This window comes from Excalfactoria chinensis, chromosome 1, assembly GCF_039878825.1.
Source record: "Excalfactoria chinensis isolate bCotChi1 chromosome 1, bCotChi1.hap2, whole genome shotgun sequence".
In the NCBI taxonomy this organism is placed as follows: domain Eukaryota; kingdom Metazoa; phylum Chordata; class Aves; order Galliformes; family Phasianidae; genus Excalfactoria; species Excalfactoria chinensis.
Genome location: NC_092825.1, coordinates 102,662,275 through 102,683,034, shown reverse-complemented (window position 1 = coordinate 102,683,034; position 20,760 = coordinate 102,662,275). Strand labels below are relative to the sequence as shown.

Here is a 20,760-nt window from a genome sequence, read left to right as displayed (position 1 = left end):
TAAACTAAGCTATTAACAGAACCAAGTGAAATAGTTCATATTACACAGCAGTTGATTCTTGTAGAAATTATGAATGAGTGTACGTTTTGATGCAGCTCATCAAGGCACAACAGTGGCCTCATGCACAGAATCATATCACAGAATCATAGAATGGCTTAGATTAGAAGGGACCTTAAAGATCATCTGGTTCCAACCCTCCCCCCATGGGCAGTGTTGGTATCCAGAAGATCAGGCTGCTCAGGATCCCATCCAAGCTGGCTTTGAACCCCCTTCAGAGATGGGGAACCCACAGCTTCTCTGAGCAGCCTGTGCCAGTACCTCACTACCTTCTTAGTAAAAAATGTATTCCTAACATTTAACATAAATCTCCCCTCCTTTAGTTTGAAGACATTCCCCCTTGTCATGTCACTGTCAGATCATGTTCAAAGTTGTTCCCCCTCCTGCTTAAAGCTCCCTTCAAGTACTGCAAGGTGGCAATGAGATCTTCCCAGAGCCTTCTCTTCTCCAAGCTAAATAAGCCCAACTCCCTTAAACTATCTTCATAGGAGAGATGCTCTTGCCCTTTATGCTACCAAATTCCCTTCCTCTTCTGTAATGCAGTGAGAAGAGGCATTTAATGAGAAGTTTTTGCCCTCAATTTATAAGTTGACTCTTGGCCAGTCTATGCAAACAGGAGTAGAATATATAGATATTGAGTTTAAGACGAAGTTAGGGCTTTCCCAGAAATTATTCTCTCAATATATATTTTTGAGAGTCCTGTAGCTGTAATACTTAAGCATTTCTTTTGAAATATATCGTTGCTACCAGAGCCACAGTTTTCAAAGGAACAAGAGCTCTTTGCTAGCATCAACACCACACGAGTGAGGCTGAACCTGATTGGTTGGAATGACGGTGGCTGCCCCATCACTTCTTTTACCCTGGAGTACCGACCCTTTGGGACAACAGTCTGGACAACTGCTCAGAGGACATCTCTGTCAAAGTCCTACATACTGTATGACCTCCAGGAGGCAACCTGGTATGAATTGCAAATGAGAGTGTGCAACAGCGCTGGCTGTGCAGAGAAACAAGCCAAATTTGCAACGCTGAATTATGATGGCAGTAAGTATATCTTTCTAGTTACATGTCTGAGGCATTGTTTTCATTCAAACTTCTTATGTGATGTTTTTCCTTATGTCTTCCTGTCTGTTAATCCTGTTTAATTCTGGTTAGCCATGCTGACAGTGGAGTGACAGTCTCAAAGATGTAAAATGTCCATGGATTTTATGACAGTAGGCTGACAGACAGAAAAGAGGGATTGTTTATTTGTCCTTGCTGAGAAAATGCTCCAGCACCAAAGTCAGTTGACCATGAGACATGTAACCATAAGACTTCAGGTGTCGTTCATTAGTTCCAGTGCTCACAGAGGCAAGTATTTCATGCATCTGTTCCATGAAGTTTTTGTTTTCCACACAGTTAGTTCCTACAGCCGTTCACTAATGGGGTTGCTGTTCCATACAGCGTCCTTGTGACACAACTCAAAACCTATTATGTGACACAACAGAGTGGCTAGCTAGCTTCCAGGAAAGCCTCCAGACAACATCCTCCAAGGGCAAAGCAATGGCGATACTATTATCCCTACTTAGAGACAAGGGAGAATGAAGCTAATGGCTGTGACAGATGGCTCTGTCATGCCCAGCAGTCGGGCACAGGGAATGAAGGAACTGTTGCATCCTGCCTTTCTGCCAGGGGTTACTGCCCACCCCTGCAAAGCCAGAATGAGAAAGTGAGAGAAAACTCTCCAATTTGTCAGCCACTCCAGCTCATATCCTGGCATATTTATTGGAAATGATGGTGGCACATGTGTGCTTCTGCTGACTGTATAGTAAGGAATGGCAGTATTTCTGGCAAAAAGGCTGTACAGATGGCTCCAGATGGCAATCTCCTGAATTGCTTTAGTGTGAACTGCCAGAGCTTTTCTGGAACGTCCAATATAATACATTGCTGTGTTGCCAGGGATATCGTGCTGCACTGTGCAATCACTTGGCTACGTATGTACTGTTAAATTGAACAGGACTAGTAAGCAAGTTCAAACAAGAGCTGGTAACTGTCTAGCTACAGCACCCCATTTCTAACCATTCATAAACCTATAGTGTTAACGTGTCTCTGGTCACAGTTCTGGAACAGGCAATAGGGGTCATTCCCAGACAGCAGCATCACACAGGGGGTGAAGGAATTGTCATATCCTGCCTTTCTGCCGGGGGTTACTGCCCACCTCTGCAAAAGCCAGAGGAAGAGGGCAAAAGCAAACACATCCATTTGCCAGTCTCTCCACCTATGGCTGTGAATGGCAGGGCTTAAATCTCTGCATCTTACACATGCTATAATGCTACAACAGCCACTGCAGCAGCGAGATCCTCACACTATTTCAGGAAAAGAATAATTTTGTCTCAGCATGGAAGGCCTGCACATAGTAAAGGTCCAAGTACTTCTTGTACAAATGCTGATAGATCTTGTCAGGTAGACCTAGGACCTATTTTATTAAGTGGTAAAGGTGCTGTCAATAATAACTCATTCAAATATTATGGGCTAACTTTCCATTTTACTAAGCCTACACTCTGTCCTTTCCAGTATTTTTATACCAGTGACATCCAGCTTTCAGGAATATATATATGTTTGTTTTTTTTTCCACAATAATTGTCACATTCGTATGTCTGGGACAGTCTTAAGCCATAACTTAAAATGGAATAGTCTGCAAATGCAGGTCTGAAATATTAAACATCTACTGAAAGCACTGAAATCAAACTTTCCTTAAAGTGCATTGATCTGAAATGCTGTCAGACTGCTTTTTTCTTAGGTGATGATACAAAATTTGGTTTCACGTATCGTGACCTACCTGCCATTTAATCTTGTGTTACTGTATGGCATCCTTAAAAGTGAGAAAATGAAACAATAAAAACAGTTGCAGCATTAAATTTCCTGGGCCACTGCTTTTGGTCAGCTTGAAAATCTCTTATTTATGGCATCAATGGTTTTGTTTATCAAGCATGACTTGTCAAGACTATATTGCTCCGTAGAGAGGCAGTATGATCTCAAATAATGACCACAAGGTTGAGAGGGGAAGGCATGAGTCAAGAAGCAGATTTCAGTTTCCAAGTGTTCTGAATTTGTTAGGTTTGATGCAGAACTGAAATGATAAGTTCATTTGTATTACCATCTTATTTTTTTATGAAACTGCTATTTCAGTGCCTCTAAAATAAAAGATATCTCTACAGAGTCCCAGCTTCCCATTCATTCATTCTTAATACACTGTAGGCTCAAAGGAGCTTCAATGTTGGAAAATAGTGTTTGATTAGAAATAAACATCTTCTGCCTACAGAATCCTTTTGCTTTCACAGAGTCAATTTTTCTTTCACAAAAAAACACAAGTGAAAACTATTGGGCCAGCACTTACTTTTGAGAGCTAACCTTACCTCTACCAGTGATTTCTCTTGTGATGTGAGATTAGCCCCTTCCAGCTTCTAGGTAAAGCAAATAATAGAAGAATAGGCCTTTGAAGATCAGATAATGCTCCTATGGATGTTGGAGAGTGCAAAATGCTAGGTCAGGAATATTAGCAGTCTTAGGCAAAGCCTTCACAAACTTTGTAGAAATCCTTGAGTTAAGTCCTCTTTCAGTCAGTTTGTTTGAACTGCAGTAGCTGGCTATTATCTTCACTAGAGCTCCTGAGAAGTATGGTGGCTATGTATTGTTAACCTGAAATCTCTTCATGGAGAACTGGGTCAAAAGGTTAATGACAGATCTATGTGCAGATCTTTGCTTTCTGTTCACAGATATTTTGGCTAACCGCTTTCAGCTTGCAGAATATTGTGACCTCCTTGCCCTTTGTTTTTCAGAACATTTGCACTTGACACTTGAGATATTTTTAGCTCTGTGCCACTGTAGTATATAGCACTGCAAAGAAGCTTCCTGACTCAGAGATCAGCTACACAGTAGCCTGACATTAAATCAGATCAGCTTGGAAGCTGCTCTAAGCTATGCTAATTGATTCTCACTCACCAGGGGACTTCCTAGTGTGAAGAACAGTCAGGACACTGGAAAACCCAAGACAGATCTAAAGTCACAAGAAGCAGTGGGAGCAAATTGGGTCAGAAACATTCATATTTCAACTCCTATGAAGCGCCGCTTGAGCAGGCTAACAAAAGGATGAGGCTGAATGGGCATGAAATTAAATGTATAAATGAATGAATGGATAAGCAAATAAATAACCCCAAATTGTTTGGGACTTTGTACTGGGAAAACCTATCACTTTTTTCCTCTAACCCATAACGTAGGATGACAGACAACAAATACTGAATTGGTGCTTTCTCAGTGGATAGCAGTTTTAGGTTATGGTAATTCTTAATCCAATTGCTGTTCATCTGCACATGGATAATGTGAAGGATACATAAACTTGCAGCTTGTTCTTTTAATGAAGGTTGTAAGTAGTGGTATAAGGTTTACACTTAGAAGAGCTAAACAAAGTAATATTCAATTGTCTAAACACAAGGTTTAGCTGAAATTGAGGCCACTTGATTGAATCAAAGTGTTAGAAAGATCAAGACATAACTTTAGGTAATACTGAACCCAGCAGTCTTTAGCCAATTGTCTGTGTGACTCTAACTCAGAGTAGAATTTAGCCCTTTATTATTCAAGGGGATTTAGAGAAAGTTATCACTATTTCCTTCAGGAGTTCATTTATCCATCTAATCACTTTCTTTGTTTTTAGGGTAGTGCAAAAGTGGTATCTCAGTTAAGACAAGAAGACAAGATCCTACTGTGTGCTTATTCCAAGCCATGGAAAATTAGAAAAATATTTAAATTGTAACTTTAGTAAAATATTTTCTTCAGAAGTACCTGATATAGCTTTGGATAGTTGTAGCTTTTCTGTTTATCTCCATCTGCTGAGGGAACTGCTCTTCCCACTATATGCAACTCAAACAGTCCTTATTAAAATAAATAAATAAATAATGCCATGTGAAAGAATTCATATTTCCATTGTGGTTATGGCACTCTCATTGTATTGCTTTGTATTTTTTTATTATTATAAATTTATTTTTTGATGCTGTATGATCCATAATGGGATATAGCTATGCCACACAATACAGCAATTTAAATGTAAAAAAGGATGTGTCTGTTTTTCTGTCTCATCTTCCTATCCTTTTAGGAAGCGAGTAGCCGATTTTATGTTTCAGTAGCTGGTTAAAATTTAATAGCTTCCATTGACAGACATCACAGTTCACAATACTTGTGTATTTCCATCCATTTCAAAGAAATCTGCGTTTTATAGCCTCATTTGTAGTTGCATGCAGCAGTTTAATAGTAATCAGGAAATGGGTGAGAAGCCTTCCATGACTAAACAGCCCTCCAATAGAAGTGCTGTATTCTTCTCACGTCCTTTAGAAATTAAGGAAAAAAATAGGAGAGTTCAGATATTACATATCACCAGGAAGCCAGGTATATTCAAAATGCAAATATGTCCCAAAATGAAAAAGTGAGCTGCCTGCCAATGTGAGTACTTTGTAGATTCATTTCCCTCATTTCACTCTCAAGATTTGTACATTTCTATCCAGTTTTTATCTTCTGTTTTATTGATGAGTATAACATCAAGCACTCTGTAGTGAATTAGCATCAAACTGGCCATCTGAATTTAAGATCAATAGTGCTACTGAAACCCTAAGATGTGATAAAGGAATGTTTCTGGGTAGAGAATTCATGTGATGTCTTTAGCACAAAGTGTATGATGCCGTATGTGTCCCTTACAAAGGAAAGCCAAGCAGAGAGCATAAATGTGTTACAGCAGTGCTATTTTTCTGTTTTAAGAAGTAATATATGCAGGTACCGATTCTGAGATCTCTTACAAATTTGTAATTATATAATATTACTTAAATATTAACTACTGTATGAACTCCTGATAATCAATCTATCTCTGCAGTCAATGGCACACATACATGCAAGAATTATGCATGCATGGCCATTACACATAGAACCATAGCATCCATCTTGAATCTGATGCATCCTTCTTACTGTTTTGTATGTGATGAAAGCATATACCATGCTACGTTTCCTGAAACCTCAATATTTTGTCTTCATTTATAAGCATCTAATGTCATGACACTGTTTCCAGGTACAATCCCTCCACTTATTAAGTCAGTTGTGCAAAGTGAGGAGGGGCTGGCAACCAACGAAGGACTAAAGATGCTGGTGACCATTTCCTGCATCTTGGTTGGAGTCTTACTGCTTTTTGTGATGCTGCTGATTGTGCGGAGAAGGAGGAGGGAACAGAGGCTGAAGAGGCTGCGAGGTAAGATCACTTGTGTCACTTGTTCCTATGTGTGCATACTTACCAAACATGAAAGTGCAAGTGGCACTGCATGTTACCAAATGGTATCCCCAGAGAGAATTATTTTCCTGTAATATGTAGCAGGTAAAGCATGTATGTTTTTTTAATATAGATTCCATCTTCTCCAATAGTTCAGTTGAAAAAAAAAAAAAAAAGACTCCTGTGTCCATTATTATTTTGCATGAGGGAAAGGAAAGTAGTTCTCATGGTTGATGTTTCCCTCCTCTCCTCTCCTCTCCTCTCCTCTCCTCTCCTCTCCTCTCCTCTCCTCTCCTCTCCTTTCCTCTCTTCTCCTCCCCTCCTTTCCCTCTTCCTCTCCCTCTTTTCCCTTTGAGTGCTCTAAATAAACTAATATCAGTAAAGTGTAAAATCAGGTGTTCTGAAGATGAAGGGATTTCATATTTATATTAGATGTTATCAGTGATTCCAGAATTACAAAATGAAAGTAGGGTAGAAAGCACATCCCTATTCTATTATATTATCCTGTATTTTTCTCTATGATGTGTTATACCAAAACTATTGCAACTTTTTACTGTACATTGACCTGTCATTGTCACTGACCTGTTATTTTCTCTAATCTTTATTTTAAATCATCTTTTCTGTGTGAATAAGCCTTAGACGTGTGATTTACTCAGCTGTGTTGGTCTTCTAGTAAATGCTACCAGATGAGACCCAGTGAGGTGTCTGAACCTTGCACTCTGCCACTTCTGCTTTTGGTCATGTCAGTTTTGCAGTAGCGCATGATACTAAACATTACACTGAAAGCATCTGGAAAGAAGCCATCCAAATCATAAACTGAATAAATATTAACATCTACAAACACGATTCCAAGAGTTTCCATGAACCACCAAAATGCTTGGTTATTTGTTTTTTAACCAAAATATGCTTATGGTATTAAAACCAGGGTCAATCCTGTGTATTCCTTCTCACCTTAGAATCTGTTCTTCCCTCTTTTGGATCTCATTTGTCTCTTGTAATGATATTTTTGGATATTTTTACAACAAGGACAGAGACACAGAGCCCCTAGGCATGGGCAAATTCATAGATCAAAGAGGACAACTAGCCTTGTAGTTCAGATACCGCTCTGGAAATTAGGGCATTTTGATTCTTTAGCTTGTTGTATAATAACTTCCTCATTTGAAATCTTTTAAGTCTTTTACCTCTGAGCAATACTTTCTTCATTAAAAAAGTGGTGGGGTAGGGGTGATGAAAATGCTATTATCTTCTCAGAAATATTGTGTAATTCCATCCAGTAATGAGCAGGATATTTTGAGCAATTAGGCTCCAGGAAATCATGGTTATGCACATCTAGTTTTTCTTAAATTCCTGAGTTACATTCCCTTAAGGAAAGCTGATGATCACTGGCCAGTATTTCTTTGCATAACTTACCTGAATGATTTCCTCTCCAAATATAGGAATTTAGAAAAATGTCTTCTGTTAGCCATAGCCAATGACAAAGAAGTCCATGCTACTTTTGAGAGCCATCAGTATTTAATTACCATTTCTGTAAAATTACATCTCACTTCTTATCTGAATTTATCAAGCTGTGGCTCAGCATTGCAACCATTTCATCCCATTATATTTTTGTATGTCAGATAGGGACAGAAGTTCTTTTTTTTTGTGTCACATTTTGATCTTTGGTGATACTCCTTTTGTACAGTAGTGATCAAGTGATTTCTTAATATTTTCAATGGAAAACTAAACAGATTTTGAATTTTTCTCCGTAACTATCCCATCATGTATTCATTTCACAGATTTTCTCTGGTTCTGTCGTAATCTAGTAACTTTCCTCTTCTGTGTATGCTAGAAATGAACTTAGTATTTCAGAAACAGATGATCATCCTAGGAGTTTACTTTTAACTTCTTATCCATTAAAAGCATCTGTCAGTACTCTAATTATAGTATGGTAGAATAACATTCTCCACTGTACCTGACCTCCTAACTATAAAAAAAAAAAGTGTTGTTTACTATAGTAGTTCTTGTGTTCAACTGTCTTCTGAGTTAGTTTCCAAATGGAAAACATCTTGTTATTATCACTTGATATGAAACACCTCATGGTGTTTCTTGAGGCGCAGGACTCGTGATATTAAATCATGATATTAAATCCATCAATTGCTTTCCTTCAATCTACAGGAGAAGTAACAATTTACCACATGGGTTTTTATAAAAGATTTTATATAAGTTACAAATGTAATTCTTGCATTTGTAGCTCCAAGAGATGTGTTTGAATGTGCTTGACAGGAGGAGTGGGAATTGCAGACTTATTTTCTGTACATTCTTCATTCAGGCCTGCAGATTCTTTCTTTCAGACGAGTGTCATAGTTTCAGCTTCTGTGGAGTAAATGTAGCATAAGAGCAGTAGTCTCTCCATTCTTAATCAGTTTGTTTCTTGTTTTAGCACACTGGAACACATAAATCTTTGCCTTCCTCCTGTGCCCCATCTAGTATGATTTATTTCTCCAGTGGCACTCCTTTCAGAAGGAAAGTCTAGTTTTCAGCACAGCCCTGATTTTTTGCCCAAGTCAGTAGTTCCACAAGTCAAGGTACAAGAATGTCAATTGACTGCTAGAGTTCATGCGACAATGGAGTAGATCAGTTAGAACAGATAAACCTAATGAATTTCCTTGCTTTCTCTCCAATATTAACACTCCACTACTACTAAAATAGTTTTCCTGTTGTTTTTACACTCATCTTAATCCAAGCAGAAAGTGTCAGTACAGGGTGGTAGTTCAAAAGTGGCAGCATGCAATTTGAAACTCTATTATGGACCCTGATTTTCCTCCCAAGAGGCAAACCAATGTGATAAGCATTTTAAAGAAGTAAATTGAAGTGAGGGCTGATGCCTGATTTGTGTCCAGTAAAGGCACTGCTATATTTATTAACACTGCTGTCCACTGTAGCAACTTGCTTAGTAAGTTAAACTCTGCTGAATTCATTATTTTATTTTCTTCAGTATTCTTACATTCAGCTATTGACATGTAACACAGTCTTTCATGATGCCTCATTATTTTGATTGATGATGCACAGACAATATCTTTTGCATTTCTCTGAGCAAAAATATGTGTAAATGTGCATTTGAATATTAGTCACATGTAAGTGATAGCTTAACATCTTTCCCAGATACAGCATGGATCATAGCTGTATGCTGTGTAGCTTCTGGGAATGTACAAGGGAAGCTGTTTCAATGATAGGAAAGAGGCACAAGAGTGAACGTACCTGTGCAGACCCTCAGAAATTTTTCAACCAGGGGAGCATTTTCTTCTTAGCTGGTCACCCAGAGCACTCTGACAATCTAGTCACTAGAGCTGAAGGACTGCAATACACACTTCAGATGGGATTCTTACATTTTTATGCCATTTATGGTTGGAAAAAAAAAAAAAAAAAAAAAAAAAGAACAGCATAGACCTGGACTTTTTATTTATTTGTTTATTCTTTGACAAATCTAAATCCATTTCTGGATCCTTTGAAGTCAGTAGCCAAACTGTCTCAGATGTTATTTGGGAGCAGCAGCATGCTGGTAGCTTGGTTTATGGCTGATGACAAAGACGCTGTCATTCTGGTATCATACTACGTAGTACCATAGGAGTGTTAAGAGTGTTCACAGAAAAAGCCAATCCCAAATAGTAGGAAAAACAGAAAGTCTGTATGCCTAAATGGAGTACTGTTTGGATAAGATCAGACATCACAAAGAGCCCTTCCCTTCAGCAGGAATTTTCCATTGTGCTAAAAAGGGATACGGGAAGATTAAAAATAAAGGAATTAAATAAGCAAACCTAGAAGAAGCACAGAATTTCAGCTGCTACAGTAATAGGTGAACCATAAAGCCTAAGACTGGCAAGCTGGCACAGCATCAGAGAAACAGAGTGTTGGAGGTTGGTAGAAGGTGTTTTGTTACAAATGAAAAGAGCCCTTTGTTCATTCCTTTTAAGAATGAATATAAATGTAGTCAGAGTGATATATTAAGATGGTGGCTTGTTTTTGCCCGCAACCTCTGAATTTTAAAGGCGAGATATTTAATGATATTACTAGCAAGGAACTTGCAGTTGATGTCGGAGAGCCGAGAGGTAATTAATGAATAAAAAGAGCTTCAGAAGTGAGAGGAAGAAGACAAAGACAAATTCAGTAAATGCCTTAGAAGACATGGGTAGATTTACCAGCAGCAATTAAGTGAAGTTCTTTAGAGTTTCAAATAACTATAGAGCTTCTTGAAGACTTGGGACTTGAATGGTCTTCTTCTCAGATTTGTTTCACTTGGTTGCACAAAAGGCTGCTTTCTTGCTGTGTGATACTGTTACTTAAGGACTCCGAACTCAGCAGTTTTAAATGAGTTTGTGTAGTTGCAGACTGTAGGAGAGCAAAGTATAGCTCTCTTTTTTGCCAAATAATATCACAGCAATCAATACTTGTGTTGATAAAATTTCACAGGAAGCTACCAAAGGAATGCTGGGTGAAGTAGCTTTCAGCTGTGTCCTTTGATGTGATATTCACTGGAATATTGATATCCCCACAGGTTTTTATGTTAATAACAGCAGCAGTGATAACAACAGGAATATTTCTCCTTTAGTAGTGCCTCTTTCTGCAGTGCTGCTCCATGTGGAAATAAGCTATCTCCTGTTCAGTGTAGTCTTCTGATGACCCAGAAGTTGTTTTGAATTATTACTCATTGAAAAGCAGCCATACCTGAGAGCAACCAAACAAGCTGATTCCTTGGAGACATCCCTTGCTCAGACCTCCATGCATGGTTTGAAAATAGCAGTCTGGCAATTGCCTACCCAGATCAGCTTCTGCTCCAGCCCAGTGATGGATGTCAGCATTTCTGTCTTCACTCACTTGGCATGAAGGAACAAGTCTTGTTAGCTGTTCAGCTGTCTGCCTCCACTTTCAAAGAGTATCTGCAGTTTTTTCTTTTTTATTCCATGGTCACTTTTCTTCAAATCCAGCAGTTGTTCACACATCTCTGAGCATTTCAATCTTTTAGAGACATTAATCTTTGTTACTGATCTGAGAATTGACAGCACTCTTATACATGGCTGATTCAAATAACTCCTAGTAATCCATCTATCAAATACATTTTCATTTGTGATGTAGATTGATATTATCTTGACATGTCTTCTGTTTTCTTCTAGATGCAAAGAGTTTGGCTGAAATGCTCATGAGGTAAGAATAAAGCTAATGTTTATAAGTTGGAAAATATCTGTCAGCTGTGGCACTGTATTTAAACATTATTTGAAGACCTTCTGTTCCTAAAACCTTTCTCAAAACACATCATGTGGCTGTTTGCTAAGAACTACGACACACTGATGGTTAGAAATAGGGAAAAACCATTTGTGAAGAGTATCTGTGAAGGAATACATTAGTAGAAAAAATTGAGAACTATTGTATTAGTAAATTAAATAACAGAGCACATGTAGGTCCATTTAGACATTTTTTCCTGTTCAGGAAATCGTTTTCATAATATGAGCCAAATTGTTCTTTAGAGATTATTTGTTTGAAGGCAGTAAGTACCTGGATATGAAACTATCCAAACTTTTCAGTTATATTTATGTAATATTTCAGTTACATTTTGTATCTCCTTATACCCTAAGGTATATAAGAGCAGAAAATCCATTTATTATTTTTCAATTCTGTTCCATCAGTTCAGGAACCAGAAATCTAATTCAGTTGTGGAGTTGCAGCAGAATGGATGTTCTGGCATCTCAGTTTTTTAGAGATGGAAATTTCATATCTTCAGTGTTTACTGTTTTGTCTGGGGAAAACACTGAATGTTTAAAACTGATGCATGTATTTGAAAATGAGATCAACAAGAGTTACTAAATTCAAGATATTCAAGAGATCTTTGATTAGCTAGAAAATCTTTTTATTTTTAAGCAGCACTTTGAGAATGTCACAGATATTTCAACAAATGAACTGTACAAATTTTATCTAATATGGTAAGAACACACTTACCCAAGTTGTGGTGACAGATGGTCTTAGTGTGAACTCAGCTCTGTGCCATCAGTCTGCAGATACACGTGCGTAGTCCCATTGATTTTAACAAGTCTGGTCATGGAGGTCAGGTCACGCTGTTCCTATTTGCAAGTTTGAAATCTGCTAGCAGTAGATGGCACATCTAAGCAACTTCAAGAAGATATGCTGTGAAATATTTTCATGCAAAATAAATAAATAAAGGCATAGTTTAGCATATGCAGTGTGTCTGTTCCCTAAAGAAACCCAGTGTGGTCTGGTATAAAACTACTGGATGAAGATATTTAATCCCAGAGACAACATAACACCTCTGCAATACTGGTAAACCTCTCTTTTAGCAGTGCTTTGACCCACCGGTCTTACCATCCCATCTGGAAAGCCATTTCAAAGCCACATTCTTCTGATGCTTAGAAAGCTATTAAACTTCCAGCATAAATGGCCCATTTTCCCCTCTGCCAGTGCTAACTGTGAGCTTATGGAGCTTTTTACCCTCACCGTCTAATACGCTAGGAGAGCAGTCAGATTCTTTCTCAGTCTTTAGCTGAGAGCTGTCCTTCTGCATAATTATCTGCTGTTCTTTCAATTTGCTTTTTCTTTCACCAACACTGAAATAAAATCAAGTCTCATTCCTTTATTTAAAAACTAATCTTGTTTTCATTAAATAGCTATATTTTATATTTCTCTAAGTGTGAATAAAGGCAAATGAATATTAAAACAGGACTCCAGGGGAAATACGTGATATAGGATAAAGGGCATTTGGAAAAGCCTCATAACTTGAATCTTTCAAAGCAATGCTGTTTTGGAAAGCTTTCCATAGGCTGTGTTCTCACGTTGATTCTCATATAGCTATGAAATAACTCCAACTCAAACCTGAGCCACCAGCTGTCATTAGATCGCAGAATCACAGAACTGTAGAGGCTGGAAGGGACTTTTAGAGATCATTGAGTCCAACCCCCCTGCAAAGTAGGCCCCCTACAGAAGGCTGCATGGGTAGCTGTGTTCCTGAAGATTTAGAATATTAATAGTCAAAAGATAGTAAAGATCCAAAGCAATAGTAACCTATTATAAAGCTCCTGATGTCTTGTATCTTTTAGATTTCAACAAAATCTGCTGTGGCACACTTATCAAGAGAGAGTGTTGTGCCTTGTTCCTTGAGTTTTGGACATGATGCAGAGAAGATGATTCCCTGCTTGCTAGAAGGGGGTGAGGGATGGAGAGAGCTATGAGTACCTTCCTCTTTGAGGAGATTTTTATGAGTGCGTGTAAAGCAGATTAAGAATAAAGCTTTAGTCTTTGCTTTGAAAGTTGCCAGCTTTGGATGTTTAAGTCAAACCTCTGGGGAGCAGGGAAACCTCCAGCAGTTAGCAGTTTAACTGGAGCTGCACAACTTGTTGGCTGGTACCTTAAATAAGCAAATAAAAATCCCTGCTTCTGTAAAATCACAGCTTTTTAATGACTCTTTGCAGTGAAAAGATAGATACAGCCAAGTCCTTTGTAGTGGTTCTCTGTGAATTAGTATAGAAATGGATTGAGCATTCTAATTTTGAACACAGGGTGAGGAATATTTTCTACCTGAATATCCTTTTGTCTGACTGATTGCTTACACGATTTAGTTTTTTGTATGTTTTTGCAACCACCAATGCAGATATAAAGAAGCAGTGAGATGGCTTAACTCTCTGCCAGCACCCAGAATGACTTTATGGAGTGCCACATTTAATCTCTTTACATTTCTGATGTGTTCTAACACTCCACTGTGCTTACAGACACTTTCAGTCACTCAGATCAGTTGTTGTTTTTGTTAATTAAATATATAGAAAGATTGTTTAATGAGGGGTAATTCTTTTATCAATGCACATTTTTAAAATACATCACACACTGTACTTGCGCTGGAAAAGGGCTTGTTTATCCACAGACCATACATAAGAATTGTACCCTGTCAGACCCAAAGGAATAGGTGTATCCAAGTATCTGTCTATAATAGTGACCAAAAGCAGACTCTTGGGTAGAGTAAAAGACAGCAGTAAATACATACTGACTCATTCCCCAGACAGGCTTCCAATCCCCAACAATTTGGAGCTTAGAGATTCATTGAAATATAGAGAATGAGTTGTATTACACACAGACCCTTACAGAGTCTGACAGGTAAAGAATAGCTGTAGCACACATTTAAGTTTTGGAGTTCTATATCTGTAAGTGAATGAAAATGCAGGTAGATGCGGTTCCTTCCTCTAAAGAATTACGTGTTAGACTCCACATGCACCAGACCGTTAAAGGTTTTAGATGACTGGATTTTCCTAGGTTAAAAAACACTTGGGCACCAAACTTATATTGCAATCCTAAAAATCTCTGCTTTGCTGCCAAGTCCTGGAGGCACTTAATTGTTGTTGGCGCTTCAGTTTGTTGTTTTTCTTTTTAAGCTGAAAGTTGAACTATTGTGGTCTACGCATAATAATTTAAAATTCATAGACTAGAAAGAGATAGCATGCTAATCAGCAGTGATCTTCTTGCCACTGTCAATTGCCTGTCCTGTGTTTGGACACTCCATGCCACTGTGCTTCTACATTGAAGAGAATTAATTAGACCAACACAAAAGAGAGAGCACACACAATGAAGCAAAACTCAAGATTAAGAGGGAGTACTCATGAGTGTAGAAAGGCCTGGGTTTCACTTCTGACTTGGAAGATTTTCTTTGCATTTTGCACTAAACTCTCCCCGGAACCAAGAATGGATTCAGAGTTCCCTCTGGACAGGTGAGCAGTACACCTACAAAGATGTGGAAATCTCCTCCTGCCCTCTGTGACCCAAACAATTATTTATGAATGGTCAAATACTTTGGAATAGTGGGGGTAGAGAACATCTGCACTGCAGAAATGCTTCTAGCTCTAAGTGCGATCCCAAAGTCTGCGTCCTCTGAGGAAAATATGTCATTTAATCACTCTGCCTCCTACATCTCCGGTGAGCAGACAAAGGGTGAAGCAATGCATCTATTGGACTTGATTTTATACTGCATTAATTGTGTGTATATCTGATGCATATATCCAGAAATTATTGGATCATTGATTATTATTTGAAATTGAAACTCATAAGTTCAGTTTTCTACTTGATCACAGGTTTGCTGTATTATTTTGGACAAGAATAATGTAGCCTGTCTTTCAAAGGGCATGTATTCAGGCATATTTGGCATGCATATAACAGAAGTTTGGGATTCTCTTAATATTTCTGTAGGTTGAGTGAAACCCAGTAGGAGAGTGGCACCTAACCCATGCAGAGACTTTGCAGAGACTTCGAGAATATCACCGTGGAATTTATCTGCATTTTAGAATCCTAAATGTCTGTGAAAATTTATGTGCTTAATAAGACACTGCGACTACTATTCTCCGCTGATTATATATAGAGACAAGACTGGCAGCCCTGGGTAGCTCGCTTGATATTTTGCTTTCAGAATGATTAAATGAGGCACCAGTTTTAGGCTGAATGCATTTCATCTATCCATCTGTAATCATGGCAGTGGTGCTGCCTGATCTCCAAAAGACAGAGACATTAAAGTCTGTGAGATGCCAAAGATAATGATTGTGCTGGAGAGCACAAGAGCAGGGTAACACAGAAGGTGAGAATAAGCCACAGAGGCATACCTGTGTGCCTGGAAGATCTTAGATGTGTGTCAGAATTACTGACCATTGAGTGACAAGGAAATTCCTTATGAGAAGGACCTAGGGGAGCCTCCCAGACCTGGAATACTTAGGTAGAGATACAGCAGGAAGCTCAGGCAGATTGTCTAGTAATGTGGGCTCATCCAGCATGCATCAAAGTACATTAAACTGCAGTGTAGAGGCCCTCACTCAGGAAAGAAGTGAGCTTATCATCAAGCAGCTTAATAGTCCTCTGAAGATTCCATTTATAACAATAATTCATTGCCAAAGGGGAATTAAACTGAGTGATTTACGGCTCCTTTACACCCGAAAATGAGCCTCCACTTGAATTTTAAAGCTCTTTGATACATGATTACTTGGATCATACCGTTAGCTCATATAGCTCAACTTTCCTCAGCCACCCTACCTAAACAAGTATTCGGAAATATTTCTTCTCAAAAGGAGTAAATACATCTGAAAGGGCAAAAAGTTCCAGGGTTTTTAGTGCAATAAGAAAATTTCCTGGTGCAAGCTCTGTACTGGAAATGATTATAGCACTCCATTTTACTATGCAGTTTCATTTGCTCTTAGAAGACAGCTTATTTAAGAAGCCATTTTCTGGTACACAAACTTCAAAATGAAATTGTTTCAATTTACATGATGATAAAGTGATTAGTTTATATTCTTCTGCAGAATATTGCATCAATCAATTAGAAATAATCCATGAATGCAAACAAGATTTGCAGTTTTACTCTCACAACATCAATAGAACTAAAACCTTTATTCATTTTATGTAATCCCTAGCAATTCATTTGCTGTTTCATTTATCAGTTCTAGTGATATTTGAAATTAATCTAATGAAAAATAATGAAAATTTGAAAAATAATTAGAAATTACAAGACATCATTTTCCTACCAACCTGTTTGATCAGCTACATATTTCATTGCTCACATTTGTGAGGAATGAAAGGAAAGGTCAATTTTACAAACTTTTAATTAATTTCATTATATTGCAACACTTGAAGAAAACTGCATGAAATTTTCAGATTACAGCTGAAACAAATAGACCAAATCTTTGTGCCTTAATCTAATACAAATTAATACCATTAATATGGTATTTGTTCTGAAGAGGGGCAAATAAGATGTATTATGCTTATTATTATTCCATTGTTTTTATTTTAAGCTGGACGTATTTATATTTAGTAAGCCTTCAAGTACCTTTTCAGTCAGGCTAAATCTTAATATGTTTGCCTTTCTTCTGTTTCAGCAAGAATACCAGGACATCAGACACACTTAACAAGCAGCAGCAAACACTGAGGATGCACATAGACATTCCCAGAGCACAGCTTCTGATTGAGGAGAGGGACACGATGGAGACCATTGGTAAACTCTCGTTGGGCTTATTTTTACTGGTTAATGTAACAGGCGCTTTACCTCACACATTTCCCCTCTCTGCACACATCGAGAAAGAAGAGCTGCAGAGTAATCTGTCACATTTGAAAAATGAACAGTTTTTTTCTCCTCTTCAAATTACCTTCTGCTTTAAGTGGTCTCAATTCTATATTTAAAATAATTCAGGACATTAGGAAATTGAAACTGGTGGAAAGAACAGCCTGAAGAAAATGGAGACTGGCAGTTTAATTATTTTCATTTTGATTTCTCTTTTGGCCATGGCCAGATGGCAGAATCATTGGCATTACTTATAAGGAAAATGATATTCAGAAATGACAACATTGGCATTCAAAGGTTTTGAACAACCATCTCCTAAAAGATACATACAACATATTGTATTCATCTTTTTGTATCAAATTATACGATCAATAGTTTGATTTGTTTTCAACTTCAGCGTATCTGTGCAAAATTCAAGTTGAACGTTTCAGTTGTCAGAAAGCAGTATTTCTCCTGTGGCTGGCATACAGCTGAAGTCTTATGTAAACAGATGCGTTTGCTTTTTTCAAATAGTCAAAACACAACATGTTCCTGATCTCATGGCTTTATGGGTACATGCTGGAAAGGCCCTCCAGAATGACTGATCTTACTGAATTTCCAACTTCTGTGGGTCAGAATCTATGCAGAAAAAGAAAATCGATGGTTGAGAATATAAGAGTATCCCAGGGACTGTGTAGCTGGAGAAGCCACCCCAAACTGGGAGCAGCATCCCTCCATCTCCTACTCATACTCGTGCTAGAGGACAAACAAACTTCTTTGGCCCCATATCCTGTTTTACCTGAGGAAGTCCAGCATGGTGGCCAGTTAGTGCAGTGGATTTGAAGAAGAGGAGACCTATGCTTAAACTGAGAAACTTTTTTTTTTTTTTTTTAAATTTTAATTTAAGTTTACCAATGTTTGCTGCTTTGTTGTAGTGTATTGTGCCAGACTTCATCCTGAAGACAGGTTTTACTTTTGATTTACAATTTATTGCCAAGCAATAGATGGTTGTAGTAGAAAACCATTAGTGCCTTAACTATAGAAGTGCGATTTGTGCCTTGGAAATAGCCAGCTCTGCTCAAACTGCTCAGAATAAGCAGTCACTTTGGCAGGCTTTGACACAATTTGCTGCCAAGAGGCTTTATTTCCAACCTGAACAAGAGCTCATCTTCTGCCAGACAGAATAATTTGATTTCATAATGTTCTTTCTATTTATGGCCTTCTTTGGGTAAAAAATGCTCGATATGTTTTTGTGCAGAATTGTTCATGTTAATAGTGTCTTGACAACTTAAAAAATAAAAAAATTAAAAGCCCGCCAAAAAAAAAGAAAAAAACCACCAGAAAAACACCAAAAAAAAAACAACACAACAAACAAAACAAAAAACAACCCCACACACAAAAACACAACATAGGAATGCTTAAAAGAAGTGTATCAACCTCTGCCTAACTGCATGGAAGCAGTGCCTCTAGAAATGCATTATAAAACAATATAGCATAGCATAGCAATCACTTTTTGTTGATTTTATTACTGCTACAAATGGATAAAAAGATAAAGAATGCAAAAGAAAATATGATAGTGTATGTAATTGTCCTGTAAGCACAAATTCAGTAGGAAATTTGTCACTGTTAAGCCTTCCATAATCAAGAGGATCAAACCTCTCTCTGAAGCAAAAGAAATACAACTTGGTGGTCACAACTGGAAAAAAGTAAGTGCAGCATTGCACTGGCTTTCTGCAGGCAGCATGATCTGAGTAGAAATTTGATGAACATATCTTTCTCCATAGAAAGGCAATAAGCAGCCAAACTGTACAGCAGTGAAGGTCCATACTCAGTCATTCTTTCCAGTCCTTCCAAAGGTCCAGGTTCATCTCGCATCCTTCCTTTCCGTTGACAGGAAAGCCCACAGTCAGCTGGACTGACTGTATTGTGAGAAAATCATATGACTTGCACAAAGCTCCCCAGAGACTTTTTTTTCAGACCTATGGTAGGTAGTGAAATTTGCTGCAGAAGGACTCTGGGTCAGAGAAAGATGATAGGACTAAGTCTTCAGCTTCCAAAAGAGCAAAACACTGGACTTAAAGATGCTTAGTTGCCTTACAGTAATAATTCCATTGTCTTCAGTGGGGTTCTCAGTTGCTTAACTGTAGGAAAATCCCTAAGACGAGTCTTGGGTCATGGTCTTCCCTTCTGTGGAGAAAAAGCTGACTTGTAGAGGGTTAGTTAGCAACATTATCTGAAGACCTCCTTTTAGAAACAAATGGGTGATTACACTGAGGACATTACTAATTATGCTAATGAAAATAAATGAACTGAATATAAGCCTTACAAGGAGTGGCTGAGGGAGCTGGGATTGTTCAGTCTGGAGAAGAGGAAGCTCAGGGGTGACCTTACCACTCTCTTCGACTAACTTATCACTCTCTTCAACTACCTGAAGGGAAGTTGAGGTGATGTGGGAGTTGTCCTTTTCTCTCAAGTAACTAGCAGTAGAACTAGAGGGAATAGCCCCAAGTTGCACAAGAGGAGATTCAGGTTGGACATTCAGAAATAACTCTATTCCAAAAGAATGGTGAGGCAGTGGCACAGGCTGCTCAGGGAGGTAATGGAATCACTGTCTCTGGAGGTGTTCAAGAAACATGTAGATGCTTAATTGAGGGACGTGGTTTAGCAAGAAACATGGGCGATAGGTGAATGGTTGGACGGGATGATCTGAGAGGCCTTTTCCAACCTTGATGATTCTACAATTCAATGAATGTATTGATGAAGGGATCAGTTGAGCTATCCAAAATGAATGGCAAGAGGGCAGCATTCAAAAGATGGAAAATAAAACATTTATACGAAATTGAGTTTTAGAAGGATGCTTAATGGTCTGTCTTGGTTACACAATTCCACAGTTAAATAAAATGAGGAAAAATACACCTATTCTTTTTTTTTTTGTGAACTTTGAAATTTAACCTAGAAGTTCCCAAGCTGCTGTGCACACTTCAAAACCATCTTCAGGCCTGCACAGAGGTGAAGGCTTCTGCTATCTTTGGTGAAGCCCAGCTGAAAATAAATTTGGGAACTTAAACAAAAGCTGTTATGTGAACAAAAATGAAATCCATTTTTCAAAATCTGACTGGTACTTTTGCTTGCAGATGACAGATCCACGGTTCTACTAACAGATGCTGACTTTGGAGAGACATCTAAGCAAAAGTCACTGACTGTCACCCACACTGTACATTACCAGTCTGTGTCACAAGCTACGGGACCACTGGTGGATGTCTCTGATGCCCGGCCAGGAACAAGTAAGCATTTAAGAGAATATGTTATCTGGGGAGTAGAAAGTGGTAAGAAAATGAATGTGGTGCTCCTGCATCCTTACGGGTTTTTCTCTGAAAGCTGG

General features: G+C 38.2%; 1 protein-coding gene across 1 annotated transcript in view; it reads left to right on the top strand.

Moving 5' to 3' along the window:
- The window catches only part of DSCAM (DS cell adhesion molecule), a 424,636-nt gene that overhangs the window by 380,558 nt on the left and 23,318 nt on the right, over positions 1-20,760 (top strand). The window contains exons 26-30 of the mRNA XM_072332968.1: positions 808-1,098; positions 6,143-6,319; positions 11,485-11,515; positions 17,218-17,333; positions 20,513-20,662. Of these exons, the coding sequence (XP_072189069.1) occupies positions 808-1,098; positions 6,143-6,319; positions 11,485-11,515; positions 17,218-17,333; positions 20,513-20,662 (765 nt within the window). The remainder of the gene's footprint in view (positions 1-807; positions 1,099-6,142; positions 6,320-11,484; positions 11,516-17,217; positions 17,334-20,512; positions 20,663-20,760) is intronic.